Source organism: Pristiophorus japonicus, chromosome 2 (genome assembly GCF_044704955.1).
Source record: "Pristiophorus japonicus isolate sPriJap1 chromosome 2, sPriJap1.hap1, whole genome shotgun sequence".
NCBI lineage: Eukaryota > Metazoa > Chordata > Chondrichthyes > Pristiophoridae > Pristiophorus > Pristiophorus japonicus.
Genome location: NC_091978.1, coordinates 9,639,664 through 9,655,275, shown reverse-complemented (window position 1 = coordinate 9,655,275; position 15,612 = coordinate 9,639,664). Strand labels below are relative to the sequence as shown.

Here is a 15,612-nt window from a genome sequence, read left to right as displayed (position 1 = left end):
TGAGGGATAAATATTGGCCAGGACACCAGGGATGACTCCCCTGCTCTTCTTCGAAAAAATGCCGTGGGATCTTTTATGCCCACCTGAGAGAACAGGCGGTGCCTCGCTTAACGTCTCATCGGAAAGTCGGCACCTCTGACAGTGCAGCACTCCCTCAGCACTGCACTGGAGTGTCCGCCTAGATTTTTTAATGTTCAAGTCCCTGGAGTGGGACTTGAACCCACAACCTTCTGACTCAGTGGCGAGAGCGCTACCCACTAAGCCACAAGCTCTTGACCTGTCACCTTTTCGGCCTGGGGTGGAGTGCAGTACTATGAAAAGCACCAAGGTCAAAAAGAACAGAAGCACAGTTTGTGCTGGATCACCTTTTAACCAAGTATTGTTACTGGGTCGGTTTACTGTGCAAACTTCTGGGATTCTGAGGTACGCACTGCAGCCATCGATAAACTCAGCCTATTTGTTCAGAGTCGGCTGGGTAACTTTGACCTCTGGCACATCACCGATTTGCACCGTCGGCGGCTGTGCTTTCAGCTGCCTGGGCGCTAAGCACTGGAATTTCTTCTCTAAACCCCACCGCCTCGCCACCTCTCGCTCCTTTAAGATGCTCCTTAAAAACTCTTTGACCAAGGTTTTGGTCACCTGCCCTAATATATCCTTATGCGGCTTGGTGTCAAATTGCAGCCTGATTTACACTCCTGTGACACGTCTCGGGGCAGTTTTTACTGCATTAAAGGCGCTATATAAATGCAAGTTCTTGTTGTTCAAGGCACTGTATAAATGCAAGTTGTTGTTGTCGGTTAGTGGCTTCACCAGTGGAGGTGCTTAGCTTTGCTGAGGATTGCAGCTGCAATCTCTGAGTCTCCTGACGCTGGGAATGTCAACCGGGGATGTTAATATTTTCCAGTTTAAAAAAAATTCCAATTGATAAAATGGAGGATGTAATGTATGCACCTGAGCGGATGCTCACAGGTTAGTAGAGCTGTTGATACAGAAATAGTTGTGGAGCTGTTGGAAAGAGGCTGCTCCTCAAATTCTGTTTACACTTTAGTCCCACGCTCCTGATCTTTGGGCACTCTGTGTGGAGGGGAGCGGGCAGGTCGGAAGGCCTCCTCGTAGGACTGATCCTGGGCCTGGCCATGGGAGCCATCAGCCGGTCAAGGCAGCGGGCGGTCGAGGGGATCGTTCAGCCCGACTGCCTGCCTCTCTTCTGCGGTTACATCCGAGCCAGGGTGTCCCTGGAGATGGAGCACGCGGTGTCCACCGGTACGCTCGCGGTCTTCTGCGAGAGGTGGGCGCCAGAGGGACTGGAGTGCACCATCACCCCCAGCAACCAAATTTTAATTTGATCCACCAATGTCTAAAGTTTCATTTGTTTAAGTTTGTCGATTTTAGTGCCCCCCTCTCCTTTAATCAAGGGGCACTTGATTTACAGGTACAACATAGAAACATAGAAAATAGGTGCAGGAGTAGGTCATTCGGCCCTTCGAGCTGCACCACCATTCAATAAGATCATGGCCTGATCATGCAACTTCAGTACCCCATTCGTGCTTTCTCTCCATACCCCTTGATCCCTTTAGCCCTAAGGGCCACATCTAACTCCCTTTTGAATATATCTAACAAACTGGCCTCAACAACTTTCTGTGGTAGAGAATTCCACAGGTTCACAATTCTCTGAGTGAAGAAGTTTCTCCTCATCTCGGTCCTAAATGGCTTACCCCTTATCCTTAGACTGTGACCCCTGGTTCTGGACTTCCCCAACATCGGGACCATTCTTCCTGCATCTAACCTGTCCAGTCCCGTCAGAACTCTATATGTTTCTATGAGGTCCCCTCTCATTCTTCTAAATTCCAGTGAATATAAGCCTAGTCGATCCAGTCTTTCTTCATATGTCAGGCCTGCCATCCCGGGAAACTTAAAATAGTTGTCGAGCTATTGGTGTTGGGAGTGGCTTAGCCAGTCACGTGATGTTCACAAGACTCAATAAAACCCCAGCCAGTTGGGTTCGGGGGGATCCACGAGGGTTGTAAGCCTGGTGGATGAACTGGTAATGTGTAGTGTGATTGTTAAACCTTTTGCTAATAAACCAACAAGTGTTGCTATGAATTCTTAAGCAAAGAACCCATGAAGCAAAAACATTACAGAGGGATTCTTCAAAATTAAAAAAAAGTTCATCTTTTTCTCTTCCAACCCCTTACTCCCAAAATAGTCTTCCTCCTGTAACGGGGACAAAGAAGACACCGATTAGTTAAACGAAGAGCATCCTCCGAAAACACTTAAGATTGATTTTTCATTTTCTCTTGCACGTGGGCTGAAAAGGACCTTACTGGAGCATTCCAAACAGAGAGCAGACAATGGAAGGAAAAATGTCAAAACAAGTCCTATGTATTTTTTTTTTCAAGGGTTCTTTTAAGCCCAGAATAGGATCAAGTCTGAAAGGGACTTTGAACAACACCCGCACTTAAAGAAAGAGAGAGAGAGAGAGAGAGAGCTGGGGAGCGAGAGAGAGAAAAGAAAAAAAAAAATCTCAGCCTTCACTCAAAAAGAACTTTGTATTAAATTGTCAACTCGTGGGGATTCTCGGGGAGTTAGTGGCACAATAGCACGAGATAGGCTTACGCTCATTCCTGGTGGGAGCACAATAAGGGGATGCAAGCCTCTACACAGCATACCAGCTGAAGGTACAATGGTGCTGTAACTGAGATCACAATTAGACACTTCACTGGCAGTTTATCATGATCTCTCGACCAATTTAAAGGGTGGAAAGGTTGAGCCGGCACAGAAAGGGAGCTCAGACCGGCTGGAAAATACTGCATTGAGACTGTTTCACAGATGATTAAGTCCCACACAACGAAGCTGATAAGTCTCTCTCCACCCGCCCACTCGCCCCCACCCACCCCGCATCTCCCTTTTTAAAAGGGCTGGCAAATAAAAGACAAGGCGAAACAAAAAATATATCCATCGAAGCCTTATGACAAAAGTTAGACTTGTTCTTCGAGTTTATCCGGTGCTGTGGGATGGCGGTTTTTAAAGCGGGGACGCACTTAGTGATTATTCATTTAAAAGGTCTGCTTTTCCCCACTTGCTCTTTCTTCCCCCCTCCCCAATTGTAGTTGTATCTCATCTTGTGCCCATCCCAAGCTCGATGCTGCTGAATACCAGAAACCCGGCACAACTTTACCCTCACCAGCTGAACCATGGTGGGATCTAGTTCGCTGCACTCAATTTTAACAATAGGAATGTTGCTTTGCTGAGAGGTAAGCGCGTTGGTGAAATGATAGAATGTACCTCCTTATCTCTATAACCTCCTCCAGCCCTCCGAGATATCTGCCTTCCCCCAATTCTGGCCTCTTCCTCTTCCTCAATATTCCCCGCTCCACCATTGGCGGCCGTGACTTCGACTGCTGATGTCCTAAGTTGTGGAATTAAACATTCACTCCCTCCACCACCGTGGCTGCAGTGTGTACCATCTATAAGATGCACTGCAGCAACTCCCCGACGCTTCTTCGGCAGCACCTCCCGAACCTGCGGCCTCTACCACCTAGAGGGACAAGGGCAGCAGGTGCAAGGGAACACCATCCCCTCCAAGCTCCCCTCCAAGTCACACACCAGCCGGACTTGGAAATATGTCGCTGTACCTTCATCGTTGCTGGGTCAAAATCCTGGAACTCCCTCCCTAACAGCACTGTGGGAGTACCTTCACCACACGGACTGCAGCGGTTCAAGAAGGCGGCTCACCACCACCTTCTCGAGGGGGAATTAGGGATGGGCAATAAATGCCGGTCTTGCCAACGACGCCCACATCCCAGGAACAATTTTTTCTAAATTCCCTCCCTAAACCTCTCCTTATCTCTGCCTCTATTTCCTCCATTAGGACTCTCCTTAAAACCTACCTCTTTGATCAAACCTGCCCTAATATCTCCCTGTGTGGCTCGGTGTCAAATTTATTTTGAAACCGCTCATGTGAAGCGCCTTGGGACATTTTACTACGTTGAAGGTGCTATGTAAATGTAAGTTGTTGCCACGGCCGGGTCAGGGGTGAGCTTGGAAGCGACAGTTCTTCCACACAGTGAACCAGGGTAGTGAGGGGTGGGACGAGGTCCCGCTGCTCCGCATCGCCTCCTCAGCCGGCTAGAAGCAAAGACCAGACATCCATTCGGTCGGATGAAGCGATGGGGACTAAAGCCTTATTTTTTTGCCCCTTGCTGAGTTGAGCCAAATTGACTGTTTCATCTATGTTTAGGGACAAAGGATAAGAAGGAGAAGGCAAAATCTTAGAATAAGGGGCCGCCCATTTAAAACTGAGATGAGGAGGAGTTTCTTCTCTCAGAAGGGTTGTAAATCTGTGGAATTCTCTGCCCCAGAGAGCTGTGGAAGCTGGGTCATTGAATAAATTTAAGACAGAGATAGACAGTTTCTTAACCGATAAGGGGTTCTGGGGAGCGGGCAGGGAAGTGGACCTGAGTCCATGATCGGATCAGCCATGATCGTATTAAATGGCGGGGCAGGCTCTAGAGGCTGTATGGCCTACTCCTGCTCCTGTTTCTTATTCTTATGCCATTCAGCCCCTCGATCATGGAATCATAGAAACTTACAGCACAGGAGGAGGCCATTCTGCCCGTCCTGCCTGTGCCGGCTCTTTCAAAGAGCAGTCATGCATAGTTCCAGATCCCTGCTTTTTTCCATAATCCTGTAAGTTCCTCATCCTCCAGTATCTGTCCAAATCCCTTTTAAAATTATGAATGAAATTATGTTCCACCACCTTTTCAGGCAGATCCCGACAACACTCAGAGTGAGAAAAATTCTCTTGCTCTCCCCTCTCGATCTTTTGCCAATGATTTTGAATCTGTGGCCTCTGGTTATTGACCCAGTTGCCAGAGGGAATAGTTGTTTCTCTATCTACTCTATCAAAACCTCAAATCCTCTTGGAAACCTGTATTAGGTCACCTCTTAACCTTCTCTGTTCCAAGGAGAACAGTTCTCATTTTTCCATTCAATCAGATCATGGCTGGCGTTAAAAGAAACAAAAATGAAAAGACTCAAAAAAAAAACAGTCTGAGCAAATCCTTTAATTCTTCTGTTTGGTTTAAAGCATCACTGTGCTTGTGACACTTGCGCTGTTCAACTGGAATGCAAGCCTGTGTTCTGTTCCGTAGTTTTATTGTCTGCTCACCATGAGGTGCAAATTGCAGACCAACATCGGCACTGGGATTGTGGAAGAACGGAGGATAAAACTGTGCGAGTCAGGGGTGCTACTGGAGGGAACACGAGAAGGAAAAAAATTGAGAGTGCGAGTGCACAGCGAGGTGAACGGATTGAAGAACAACTTGTATTTATATAGCGCCTTTAACCTAGTGAAACGTCCCAAGGTGCTTCACAGCAGTATAATGAGATAAAAATTTGACACCGAGCCGCATAAGTAGATTTTAGCGCAGGTGACCAAAAGCTTGGTGAAAGAGGTATGTTATAAGGAGAGTCTTGAAGGAGGAAAGAGAGGTAGAGAGGTTTAGGCAGGGAGTTCCAGAGCTTGGGGCCTAGGCAACAGAAGGCACGGCCACCAATGGTGGAACGATTATAATCAGGGATGCTCAAGGGGGCAGAATTCGAGGAGCGCAGACATCTCGGGGGATTGTGGGGCTGGAGGAGATTACAGAGATAGGGAGGGGAGAGGCCATGGAGAGATTTGTAAACAAGGATGAGAATCTTGAAATTGAGGCGTTGTTTAACCGGGAGCCAGTGTAGGTCAGCGAGCACAGGGGTGATGGGTGAGCGGGACTTGGTGCGAGTTAGGACACGGGGCATCCGAGTTTTCCATCACCTCTAGTTTACGTAGGGCAGAATGCGAAGGAGCAGCAGGGACATGAGACAGAAAGGCAGGGGAGGGCGAGGGGGAAATTATGAGGCCAGCGGAGCAAAAATGATCAAAAAGGGGGTGTTAGGAAGAACAATAGAGCAGGGAAGGTTAAATGGGATCAGCATGAATAGGTACAGCTCTGGCCTGGGCACGCATCCAGCTCAGTTGAATAAAACCCAGACCTCGAGTTCTGTCCGCCTTTTGCTCCCCCTACCCATTGTTCTATGTAAATGGTTTGTGAAGCTGTCGTTTCCCCCCATGTGGAACGCTGTGGTCAGCTCCTGTGCATCGGGATGATGCAACCATTTGAAACCAGATCCGTTCAATAAAGGAACCACTTAGAAAAAAAACAGAGGCGATTACTTTTTCCACCAGCACGACACGCTATCCCACAGGCCACCCCGTATACCGTCACAAAGCTGACATAACCCCTTGCGCGCAAAGTATGATCACTACAAGTTGCTTTAATATGCCGTATATATATATATATATACAGTTTGCAGTTGATGTCTGTCTGCTTAGGAATTCTAGAGCATAACTTGGCAGAATTCAGGGTGCACTGAAAGATACCCAGTAGGCACAATGTGCTCAATACGGAATCTAACAAGGTGCCGTCAATCCAACGTTCAGGGATTGCCAGGGAAGTCTGATCTTCCAACATTATGTCAATCACGCTTTTAGCTTTTCAGGTCGTTACAACACTTGTTTTCTTAGCATGTGATTATGTTGTGAAAATGCTGCGAGTACTGACCTTATTAGTTTTGTTAAAGAGATTTTGTTCCTTGCCTCTAAGCTGCAATGAGCTAAATAGCTAAACTGCTATGTCACAAACCCTCGAGTCTTAAAGAATTCTCCTTTCCATGCTAGCCAGGCTGCGGGCTCAAAAGCCGGCGCCAGGCATCTGAGCCTGAGCTGGTAAAGCCTGGCGCTGTTCAACGACCCGACTCCCCATCGCTTCTAAATCCAGCTTTCTCGCGATTCTCTCAATGCTGCTATGGTCAGTGCTCCTCTGAGCTTCCTTCTTTCATTCCTCCAAAGTCCCTGTTTAGCACGCACTTCCACCTCCAGTCCTGGCATCCTCGCTGCGTTGAAAACGAGACTCGTCTCCCAACTCTTAACCCGTTCTTTCTCAGCACCGCGTAAACTGTGGAGCTCCTCGCCCCACCTCCCCTGGGTCTTTCCCCGCCTCCGACAATTGCCGTCACTTTGTCCTCTTGTCTTCTCCCGTTCTTTTCACCCTTTGGTGTCGTCTTCATTGTTGGTCTTTGTTCTCAACTTGAATTGCTCCCAAGTCATCTGAAATCCCACTGGTGAAGAGTGAAGGGACTTACTGTGCAGTAGGAATAGAATTTCCACCGGAATTTGCCGCTAGCCCGCCGTAACTTAATTGCAAGACATGTGGACACCTCCCGGAGAATTGGCGTAGTTTCTCCAGGTTTTGCGTGAATCCTCCGCCAAAGTGACGATTGGGAGAACACCCGTGGAAATGAATGGCAGTGGACTCTGTGCTGTACATCATCATCATCATCATAGGCAGTCCCTCGAAGCGAGGATGACTTGCTTCCACGCCAAAAAGGGATGAGTTCACAGGTGTTTCAATGAGGGAACTGAATATCAGGTCCTGAACTACATCCTGAAGGGTGGAAGATGCCTGTGCGTGGATTTTTTTAACGTGGGGTGATCGTTGCACACCAGCCACCACACGGGCTTGACAGAGCTCGGTCTTGGTCCAGTGGCAAGGGTTATCCAAGACGACTGGAGACCAGCTCTGCTGCACGGACCTAGTGCACACACATATCGCAGTGTGGGCTGGCCCCGTCCTGCCCCTGGCCCCGAACTCACGCCTCTCCTGGACCCCGATCACGTATCTGCCATACCTGCACATATCTGCCAAACATCATTCACTCTGTTTTAACACCATGACCTATTCTAATCCCTCTTCAAAACAAACACTACCTGGGCCATCAAAGGGATTTGCTGTATTCGTCATTCTCTTTCCTGAGGAATTGCATTTCTAATAGCACACTGTAAACTACACGAGTCTCATCATTTGGAAACATAAGAACATAAGAAATAGGAGCAGGAGTAGGCCATTCGGCCCCTCGAGCCTGCTCCGCCATTCAATAAGATCAAAGAAAGACTAGAATTTATACAGCATGTTCTGAGGTCTCAAAACTCTTCATGGACAGTGAATTACTTTGAAGCGCAGTCACTCTGTAGGACAATCCAGCAAAATCTCACAAGGAGTAATGAGATGAAAGATCAATTAATATGTTTTTGGTGGTGTTGATTGAGCAAGGAATGTTGACTAGGACACTGGGAGAACTTGCTGCTCTTCTTCAAATAGTGCCATGGGATCATTAATGCCCACCAGAGCAGGCAGACGGGGTCTGAGCCGTGGGCCCTAAGCTCTGGATTTCTTTCACTATCTCCTTTAAGACCCTCCTTAAAATCTTACTTGCCTTTATTAGCTGGGGCATACAATACAAGAGCTGGGAGGTTATGCGTGAACTGTATAAAACACTAGTTAGGCCACAGCTGGAGTACTGCGTGCAGTTCTGGTCACCACATTACAGGAAAGATGTGATTGCAGTAGAGAAGGTACAGAGGAGATTTACCAGGATATTGCCTGGACTGGAGAATTTTAGCTATGAGGAAAGATTGGATAGGCTGGGTTTGTTTTCATGGAACAGCGGAGGCTGAGGGGAGACCTTATTGAGGTGTATAAAATTATGAAGAGCCTGGATATAGTGGGTAGGACGGACTTGTTTTCCTTAGCAGAGGGTTCAACAACCAGGGGGCATAGATTTAAATTAATTGGTAGAAGGTTTACAGGGGATTTGAGGGGAAATGTTTTCACCCAGAGGGTGGTGGGGGTGTGGAACTCACTGCCTGAAAGGGTGGTAGAGGCAGAAACCCTCACCACATTAAAAAAGTACTTGGATGTGCACTTGAAGTGCCGTAACCTGCAGGGCTACGGACCAAGAGCTGGAATGTGAGATTAGGCTGGGTAGCTCTTTGTCGACCGGCGCGGACACGATGGGCCAAAATGGCCTCCTTCCGTGCTGTAAATTTCTATGATTCTATGGGCTAGAACTTCACTTTATGGCGATTACGTCCTTTTCCCGTCATTTTACGAAAAAAAATACCATTAAAAATGTCGCCATTTTTGAAGGGGGTAAAATTGGCAACAAAAAATGCTCCCGATGGAAAAAAATCGGAGTTGCATGAGGATTCGCGGTGGAAACCGTAGTCCTCGTCAACTTTAGCCCGAGGTCTATCGCCGCCAAAAATACAGGCCCTGAGAAGGGAGAAAACACAAAAAACTATTGCACAAAATAAAAAATCAGAAAACATTCACTTTACACTTAATTAATGAATCTGATAAAGAATTAAAAAATAAAAACTTCAACTTCCCTTTTTTGTAGGTCTTAATACCTACCGCTGTTTCTGGAGCTTCAACACAGGCTTTTCTCAGGCGGTGTTTTGTCACCCTAAGTACGGGTTCGCCGAATGGCCAATTTTAAGCGGTGCGTTTTTTTTGGGCGTTACACGTTGTCAATCCGATTTTCGGCGATATTTCAAAACCGCCATTTGTTAACTTTGGCCAATTTAGTTGAATACCTTTTACCGGCAAATAAAACGAAATATCGCCAAAACATCATCATCATAGGCAGTCCCCCGGAATCAAGGAAGACTTGCTTCCACTCTAAAAATGAGTCCTTAGGTGGCTGAACAGTCCAATACGAGAGCCACAGTCCCTGTCACAGGTGGGACAGATAGTCGTTGAGGGAAAGGGAGGGTGGGACAGGTTTGCCGCACGCTCCTTCCGCTGCCTGCGCTTGATTTCTGCATGCTCTCGGCGACGAGACTCGAGGTGCTCAGCGCCCTCCCGGATGCACTGCCTCCATTTAGGGCGGTCTTTGGCCGGGGACTCCCAGGTGTCGGTGGGGATGTTGCACTTTATCAGGGAGGCTTTGAGGGTGTCCTTGTAACGTTTCTTCTGTCCACCTTTGGCTCGTTTGCCATGAAGGAGTTCTGAGTAGAGCACTTGCTTTGGGAGTCTCGTGTCTGGCATGCGAACAATGTGGCCTGACCAGCGGAGCTGATCAAGTGTGGTCAGTGCTTCAATGCTGGGGATGTTGGCCTGGTTGAGGACGCTACCCTTGGTGCATCTGTCCTCCCAGGGGATCTGCAGGTTCTTGCGGAGACATCAATGGTGGTATTTCTCGAGCGACTTGAGGTGTTTACTGTACATGGTCCATGTCTCTGAGCCATACAGGAGGGCGGGTATTACTACAGCCCTGTAGATCATGAGCTTGGTGGTAAATTTGAGGGACTGGTCTTCAAATACTCTTTTCCTCAGGCGGCCGAAGGCTGCGCTGTCGCACTGGAGGCGGTGTTGAATCGTGCCGTCAATGCTTGCTCTTGTTGATAAGAGGTTCCTGAGGTATGCAAAATGGTCCACGTTGTCCAGGGCCGCGCCGTGAATCTTGATGACTGGGGGGGCAGTGCTGTGCGGCGAGGTCAGGCTGGGCAAGGTTGGCCAATTTCTCTCCCTCTTCCTCTTCGACCAAGCTTTTAGTCATCTGCCTTAATATCTCCTTACATGGCTCGGTGTCAAATCTTGTTTGATAATCGCTCCTGTGACGCACTTTGGGATACTTTTACTATGTTAAAGGCGCTATGTAAATGCAAGCCGTTGTTGTTAAGCGGCAGGAGCCAAGGCCGCAGCCTGGCTATCGGCAACGCCGTTTCCGCTCATCACAAACACCATTGATGCTGCTGAACAAATCCGCCCCCCCTCCCGCCCCACCCCCAGCGAGAACTTAATACAAGCAGCAACGCAAAGACGCTGCCCAGTCAGATAAAGAACATGCACTCCAAGCCTAAGGCCTCAGGGGGATTATGGAGCCACTTTAGGTTACAGCGATTTAAAACTTTAAACAAAAACAAAAATTGTAAATAGTTGTTTTGTGCAGGGGCAAAAGAAGTCTTCTCATTAAAATCAGCCACAGTCCCGAGTCATTTCGACTTTAAAACCCCTTTTGTTTCGTTTGTGTTTTTTTTTTGTAAAAACCGGCTATAGTTTGTCCCTTTGCAATGAATGGAAACAGGAAATCTGCTTGCGAAAAATAGCACCCTTTTTGTCGAGCACGCTGTATGTTTTAAAGGCACAGAATGGCGTCACTGGGGCGGCGAGTGAAATCCCTGCTACTGTACTGGTGTTCATCAGAACGAGAGGTTTTAGAAACAGGAAAAGAAGAACACATGCCTGTCTTTTCTTGATAGATTAACTATTGGTATCCTACCTTTGCAACACATCCGAAACCTCAATTTATTTCCTTTGCAAAAGCACATCCCTCAAACCAGATGGAAATGGAATTCAATTCAGAGAAGTGTGAGGTAATGCATTTGGGGAGGGCTAACAAGGCAACCGAATATACAATAAATGGAAGGATATTGAGAAGTGTAGAGGAACAAAGGGACCTTGGAGAGCATGTCCACAGATCCCTGAAGGGTACAGGCCAGGTAGATAAGTTGGTTAAGAAGGCAAACAGCTTACTTTCCTTTATCATCCAAGACATAGATATTAAGAGCAAGGAGGTTATGCTTGAACTGTATAAAACACTGGTTAGGCCGCAGCTGGAGTACTGCGTGCAGTTCTGGTCACCACATTACAGAAAAGACGTGATTGCACTGGAGAGGGTGCAAAAGAGATTTATGAGGATGTTGCCTGGACTGGAGAATCATAGAATTGTTGCAGCACAGAAGGAGGCCATTCGGCCCGTCGAGCCCGTGCCGGCTCTCTGTAAGAGCACTTCAGCTAGTCCCACTCTCCTGCTCTGTCACTGTAGCCCTGCAATTTCTTTTTCTTCAGGTACTTATCCAATTCCCTTTTGAAAGCCACATTTGAGTCTGCCTCCACCACCCTTTCAGGCCGTGCATTCCAGTTCCTAACCACTCGCTGCGTAAAAAAGTTCTTCCTCATGTCGCCTTTGGATCTGTGTCCTCTTTTTTTAGCTATGAGGAAAGATTGGGTAGGCTGGGGTTGTTTTCTTTGGAACAGAGCAGGCTGAGGGGAGACCTGATTGAGGTGCATAAAATTATGAGGGGCCTGGATAGAATGGATAGGAAGGACCTGTTTCCCTTAGCAGAGGGGTCAATAACCAGGGGGACACAGATTTAAAGTAATTGGTCACAGATTTAAAGTAATTGGTAGAAGGATTAGAGGGGAGTTGAGGAGAACTTTTCTCACCCAGAGGGTGGTGGGGGTCTGGAACTCACTGCCTGAAAGGGTGGTAGAGGCAGAAACCCTCACCACATTTAAAAAGTACTTGGATGTGCACTTGAAGTGCCATAACCTACAGGGCTACGGACCCAGAGCTGGAAAGTGGGATAGCACTTTTTCGGCCGGCTCGGACACAATGGGTCGAAATGCCTCCTTCTGTGCTTTAAAATACATCTATGTTTCGATGATTCAACCCCACTTTTTAATTATTCATTCACAGGATGTGGCAATCCAACAACGCCCACATCCCTAATTGCCCCTTGAGAAGGTGGTGGTGAGCCGCCTTCTTGAACCGCTGCAGTCCGTGTGGTGAAGGTGCTCCCACAGTGCTGTTAGGGAGGGAGTTCCAGGATTTTGAAACAGCGACGATGAAGGAACGGCCGATATATTTCCAAGTCAGGATGGTGTGTGACTGGGAGGGGAACGTGGAGGTGGTGGTGTTCCCATGCCCCTGCTGCCCTTGTCCTTCTGGGTAGTGGAGGTCGCGGGTTTGGGAGGTGCTGCCGAAGAACTTACCCACTCTTGCAACACATCACTAATCCATTCTCTCTACTTGACTCTTCAGCTCATTTATGGTCATTTATGGTTCCTTCACTGATAATTTATTCGCAATTCCATTACCCTTTGAATGACATTTTTCAACCTGCCTTCCCACATTAGAACAGCGACTGCTTCATTGGCTGTAAAGCGCTTTGAGACATTCGGTGGTCGTGAAAGGTGCTCTATAAATGCAAATCTTTCTTTGTTTCTATCTTATTCCTAACTTAACCTATCCCCTGCGATTTGAACCCTTCACCCCTGTGAATATTCTCCCCGATTTGTTCTTTTCCAAATCCCTTCCTAACCTTGAAAACTTTAATTGAATCACCTCAGAGTCTCCCCAGTTGCCAAGGACACATGGCCAACTATTTTGATCTTTCCGCAGAAAGTAACAGCTGATACCCTGAATTATCATCATTGCTCCTCTTTGTTCTCTCTCTCTCTCTCTCTCTCTCCCCCTGTCTATCTCTCTCTCCCTCTCGCTCCCTCGAGCAGGAATATCTAAACTAAGGGGAGATGAGGAGAATTATTTTATGCAGCAACTTGTTGTGATCTGGAATACGCTGCCTGAAAGGTCGGTGGAAGGAGATTCAATAGTAACTTTCAGGTCAGGGCCTTAAAAAGAGCGTGGAGGCACCACTACAAGGTACAGTGCGTGCTGCTGTAGGAGGGCGGCGGCTGTGAAGTGGGCGACTGGATTTGACGTCTCCCAAATCCAGGTCGGTGATTGGAGTGCGAGCAGGAGCGGCGACGTCTGGCAAAGGAGCGGCAAGAGTTTGTCGAGTGTTGTGATGTGGGCCTAGGAGAGGCATGCGTTCGGGGCCTAGAAGAGGCGAGGGCCCGGGGGCAGCACAGGCCAGCCCACACTGCGATATATGTGGGCGCACTAGGTCCCTGCAGCAGAGCTGGTCTCCAGTCGTCTTGATTAATCCTTGCCACTGGACCAAGACCTGGCTCTGTCAAGCCCGTGTGGTGGCTGGTAAGAAAATCCACGCACAGGCATCTTCCACCCTTCACGATGTAGTTCGGGATCTGGAATATTAGGTCTGTCATTGAAACACCTGCGAACTCATCCCTTTTTGGCGTGGAAGCAAGTCATCCTCGATTCGAGGGACTGCCGATGATGATGATGAGTAATTTTCAAAAGGGGATTAGATAAATAGTTAAAGGGGAGAAATTTTTAGGGATGTGGGGAAAGAGCAGAGGAAGGGGTACTTATTAAATCGTTCTAGCAAAGGGCCAGCACAGGCTCGATGGGCCGAATGGCCTCTTTCTGTCCTGTATCATTCTATAACTTTCCCCAACGCTGAGAATATTTGCTTTCAGCTTCTTAAAAAAAAAAAGTCACAAAAGTTAACGAGCAGAGTCGTCCACTCACGGAGGTCAGGTAATTGGGTGCTCCGGGTAATGGGAGCAGGCGGGATACAGCGCTCGAGGAGAAGGAGGTTTCTGGAGAGAGCGGGGTGTCCCGTCTAAACCGGAAGCCCATTGTGTAGTCGGGAGCCTCGGTTAAAGGTGTCTGGCTTTCGACAACAAATCTGCTTTTGTCAGTCTTTAAAAATGTGTTCACGCGCTCCCGACTCCAACACACATCCCTTTTCTTCTGTTCCATTTCTCCAGGGTGCCCAAGATACATTTGAGAGCTACTACAGGAAACAAAGAAAGAAACAGGCTCGCTTAGTCCTGCAGCCCCCTTCCAACATGGTAGGAATAATCTCCCCTTTCATTTCCATTAACCAAAGAGCATTTTAACCTTGATGAAACAATATTCCTTTTTGTTTTTGCCGTGAATTACTGAGCATGCCAGTGTATGACCTTTTTTTTTATAAATTCTTTATTTTTGCAGTCCTTTATTGTCCTAACTCAAAATGCTTGTCTTGTTGCAGCATGAAACGTTAGATGGCTACAGGAGGTATTTTAATCAAATTGTAGGGTGAGTGTATGTTTTTCAGGCAAAGGAGAAAGCTTCTGCTGGTGCTATGTTCTGGTTATTTGCATTCTGGAGTGCGGCTCGTTAGTGAACGGATTGTGGTGGGTTTATTTGTTTGATGAGGGGGGTTTTGCCACCCCGATGTTGTTCCACCACGGGTTCGTCTCTTATGCCTGCTCTATTTCGTCTCTTCCTGTGACTATCAGTCTCGCTCCCACTCTCCCTCACTTTCACAAGCCCTCTCTTGACCCTTCTCCTCACCTTGGCTCCTCCCGTACCCATCTCGGCCTCTCTTGCCCCCATCTCACCTTCCCTTGACCCATCTCACCTTCCCTTGCCCCATCTCACCTTCCCTTGCCCCATCTCACCTTCCCTTGCCCCATCTCGGCCTCTCTTCCCTCCATCTCGGCCTCTCTACCCCCATCTCGTTCTTTCTTGCCCCCAATCTCACCCTCTCTATCCCCCATCTCGGCCTTTCTTGCCCCCATCTCGCCCTCTCTTGCCCCCATCTCGCCTTCTCTTGCCCCCATCTCGCCCTCTCTTGCCCCCATCTCACCCTCTCTTACCCCCATCTCGGCCTCTCTTGCCCCCATCTCACCCTCTCTTGCCCCCATCTCGCCCTCTCTTGCCCCCATCTCACCCTCACTTGCCCCCATCTCGGCCTCTCTTGCCCCCATCTCACCCTCACTTGCCCCCATCTCACCCTCACTTGCCCCCATCTCGCCCTCTCTTGCCCCCCCTCATCTTGCTCTCTCTTGCCCCACATCCACGCTCTCTCTCTCTCTTTCCCCATCTTGCCAGATGACTGCGCAGCCGCGCAACTTAATGAGAACATTGATCTTGGACCCTCTCTCCCTATCTTGGCCCCTCTCTCCTTATCTTCGCCCCTCTCTCCTCATCTTGACCCCTCTCTCCCTATTTTGGCCCTTCTCCCCATCTTGGCCCCTCTTTCCTCATCTCGCCCTCTCTTCTCTCCATCTCGCCCTCCTGTCCTCCCAT

General features: G+C 48.3%; 1 protein-coding gene across 5 annotated transcripts in view; it reads left to right on the top strand.

The window, feature by feature from the left end:
• LOC139235688 (exocyst complex component 6B-like) overlaps positions 1–15,612 on the top strand; it is a 780,151-nt gene that overhangs the window by 416,463 nt on the left and 348,076 nt on the right. For all 5 annotated transcript variants that reach the window (XM_070866730.1, XM_070866738.1, XM_070866752.1 and 2 more), the window contains exons 9-10: positions 14,304–14,387; positions 14,570–14,616. In XM_070866730.1, coding sequence (XP_070722831.1) covers positions 14,304–14,387; positions 14,570–14,616 — 131 coding nt within the window. The remainder of the gene's footprint in view (positions 1–14,303; positions 14,388–14,569; positions 14,617–15,612) is intronic.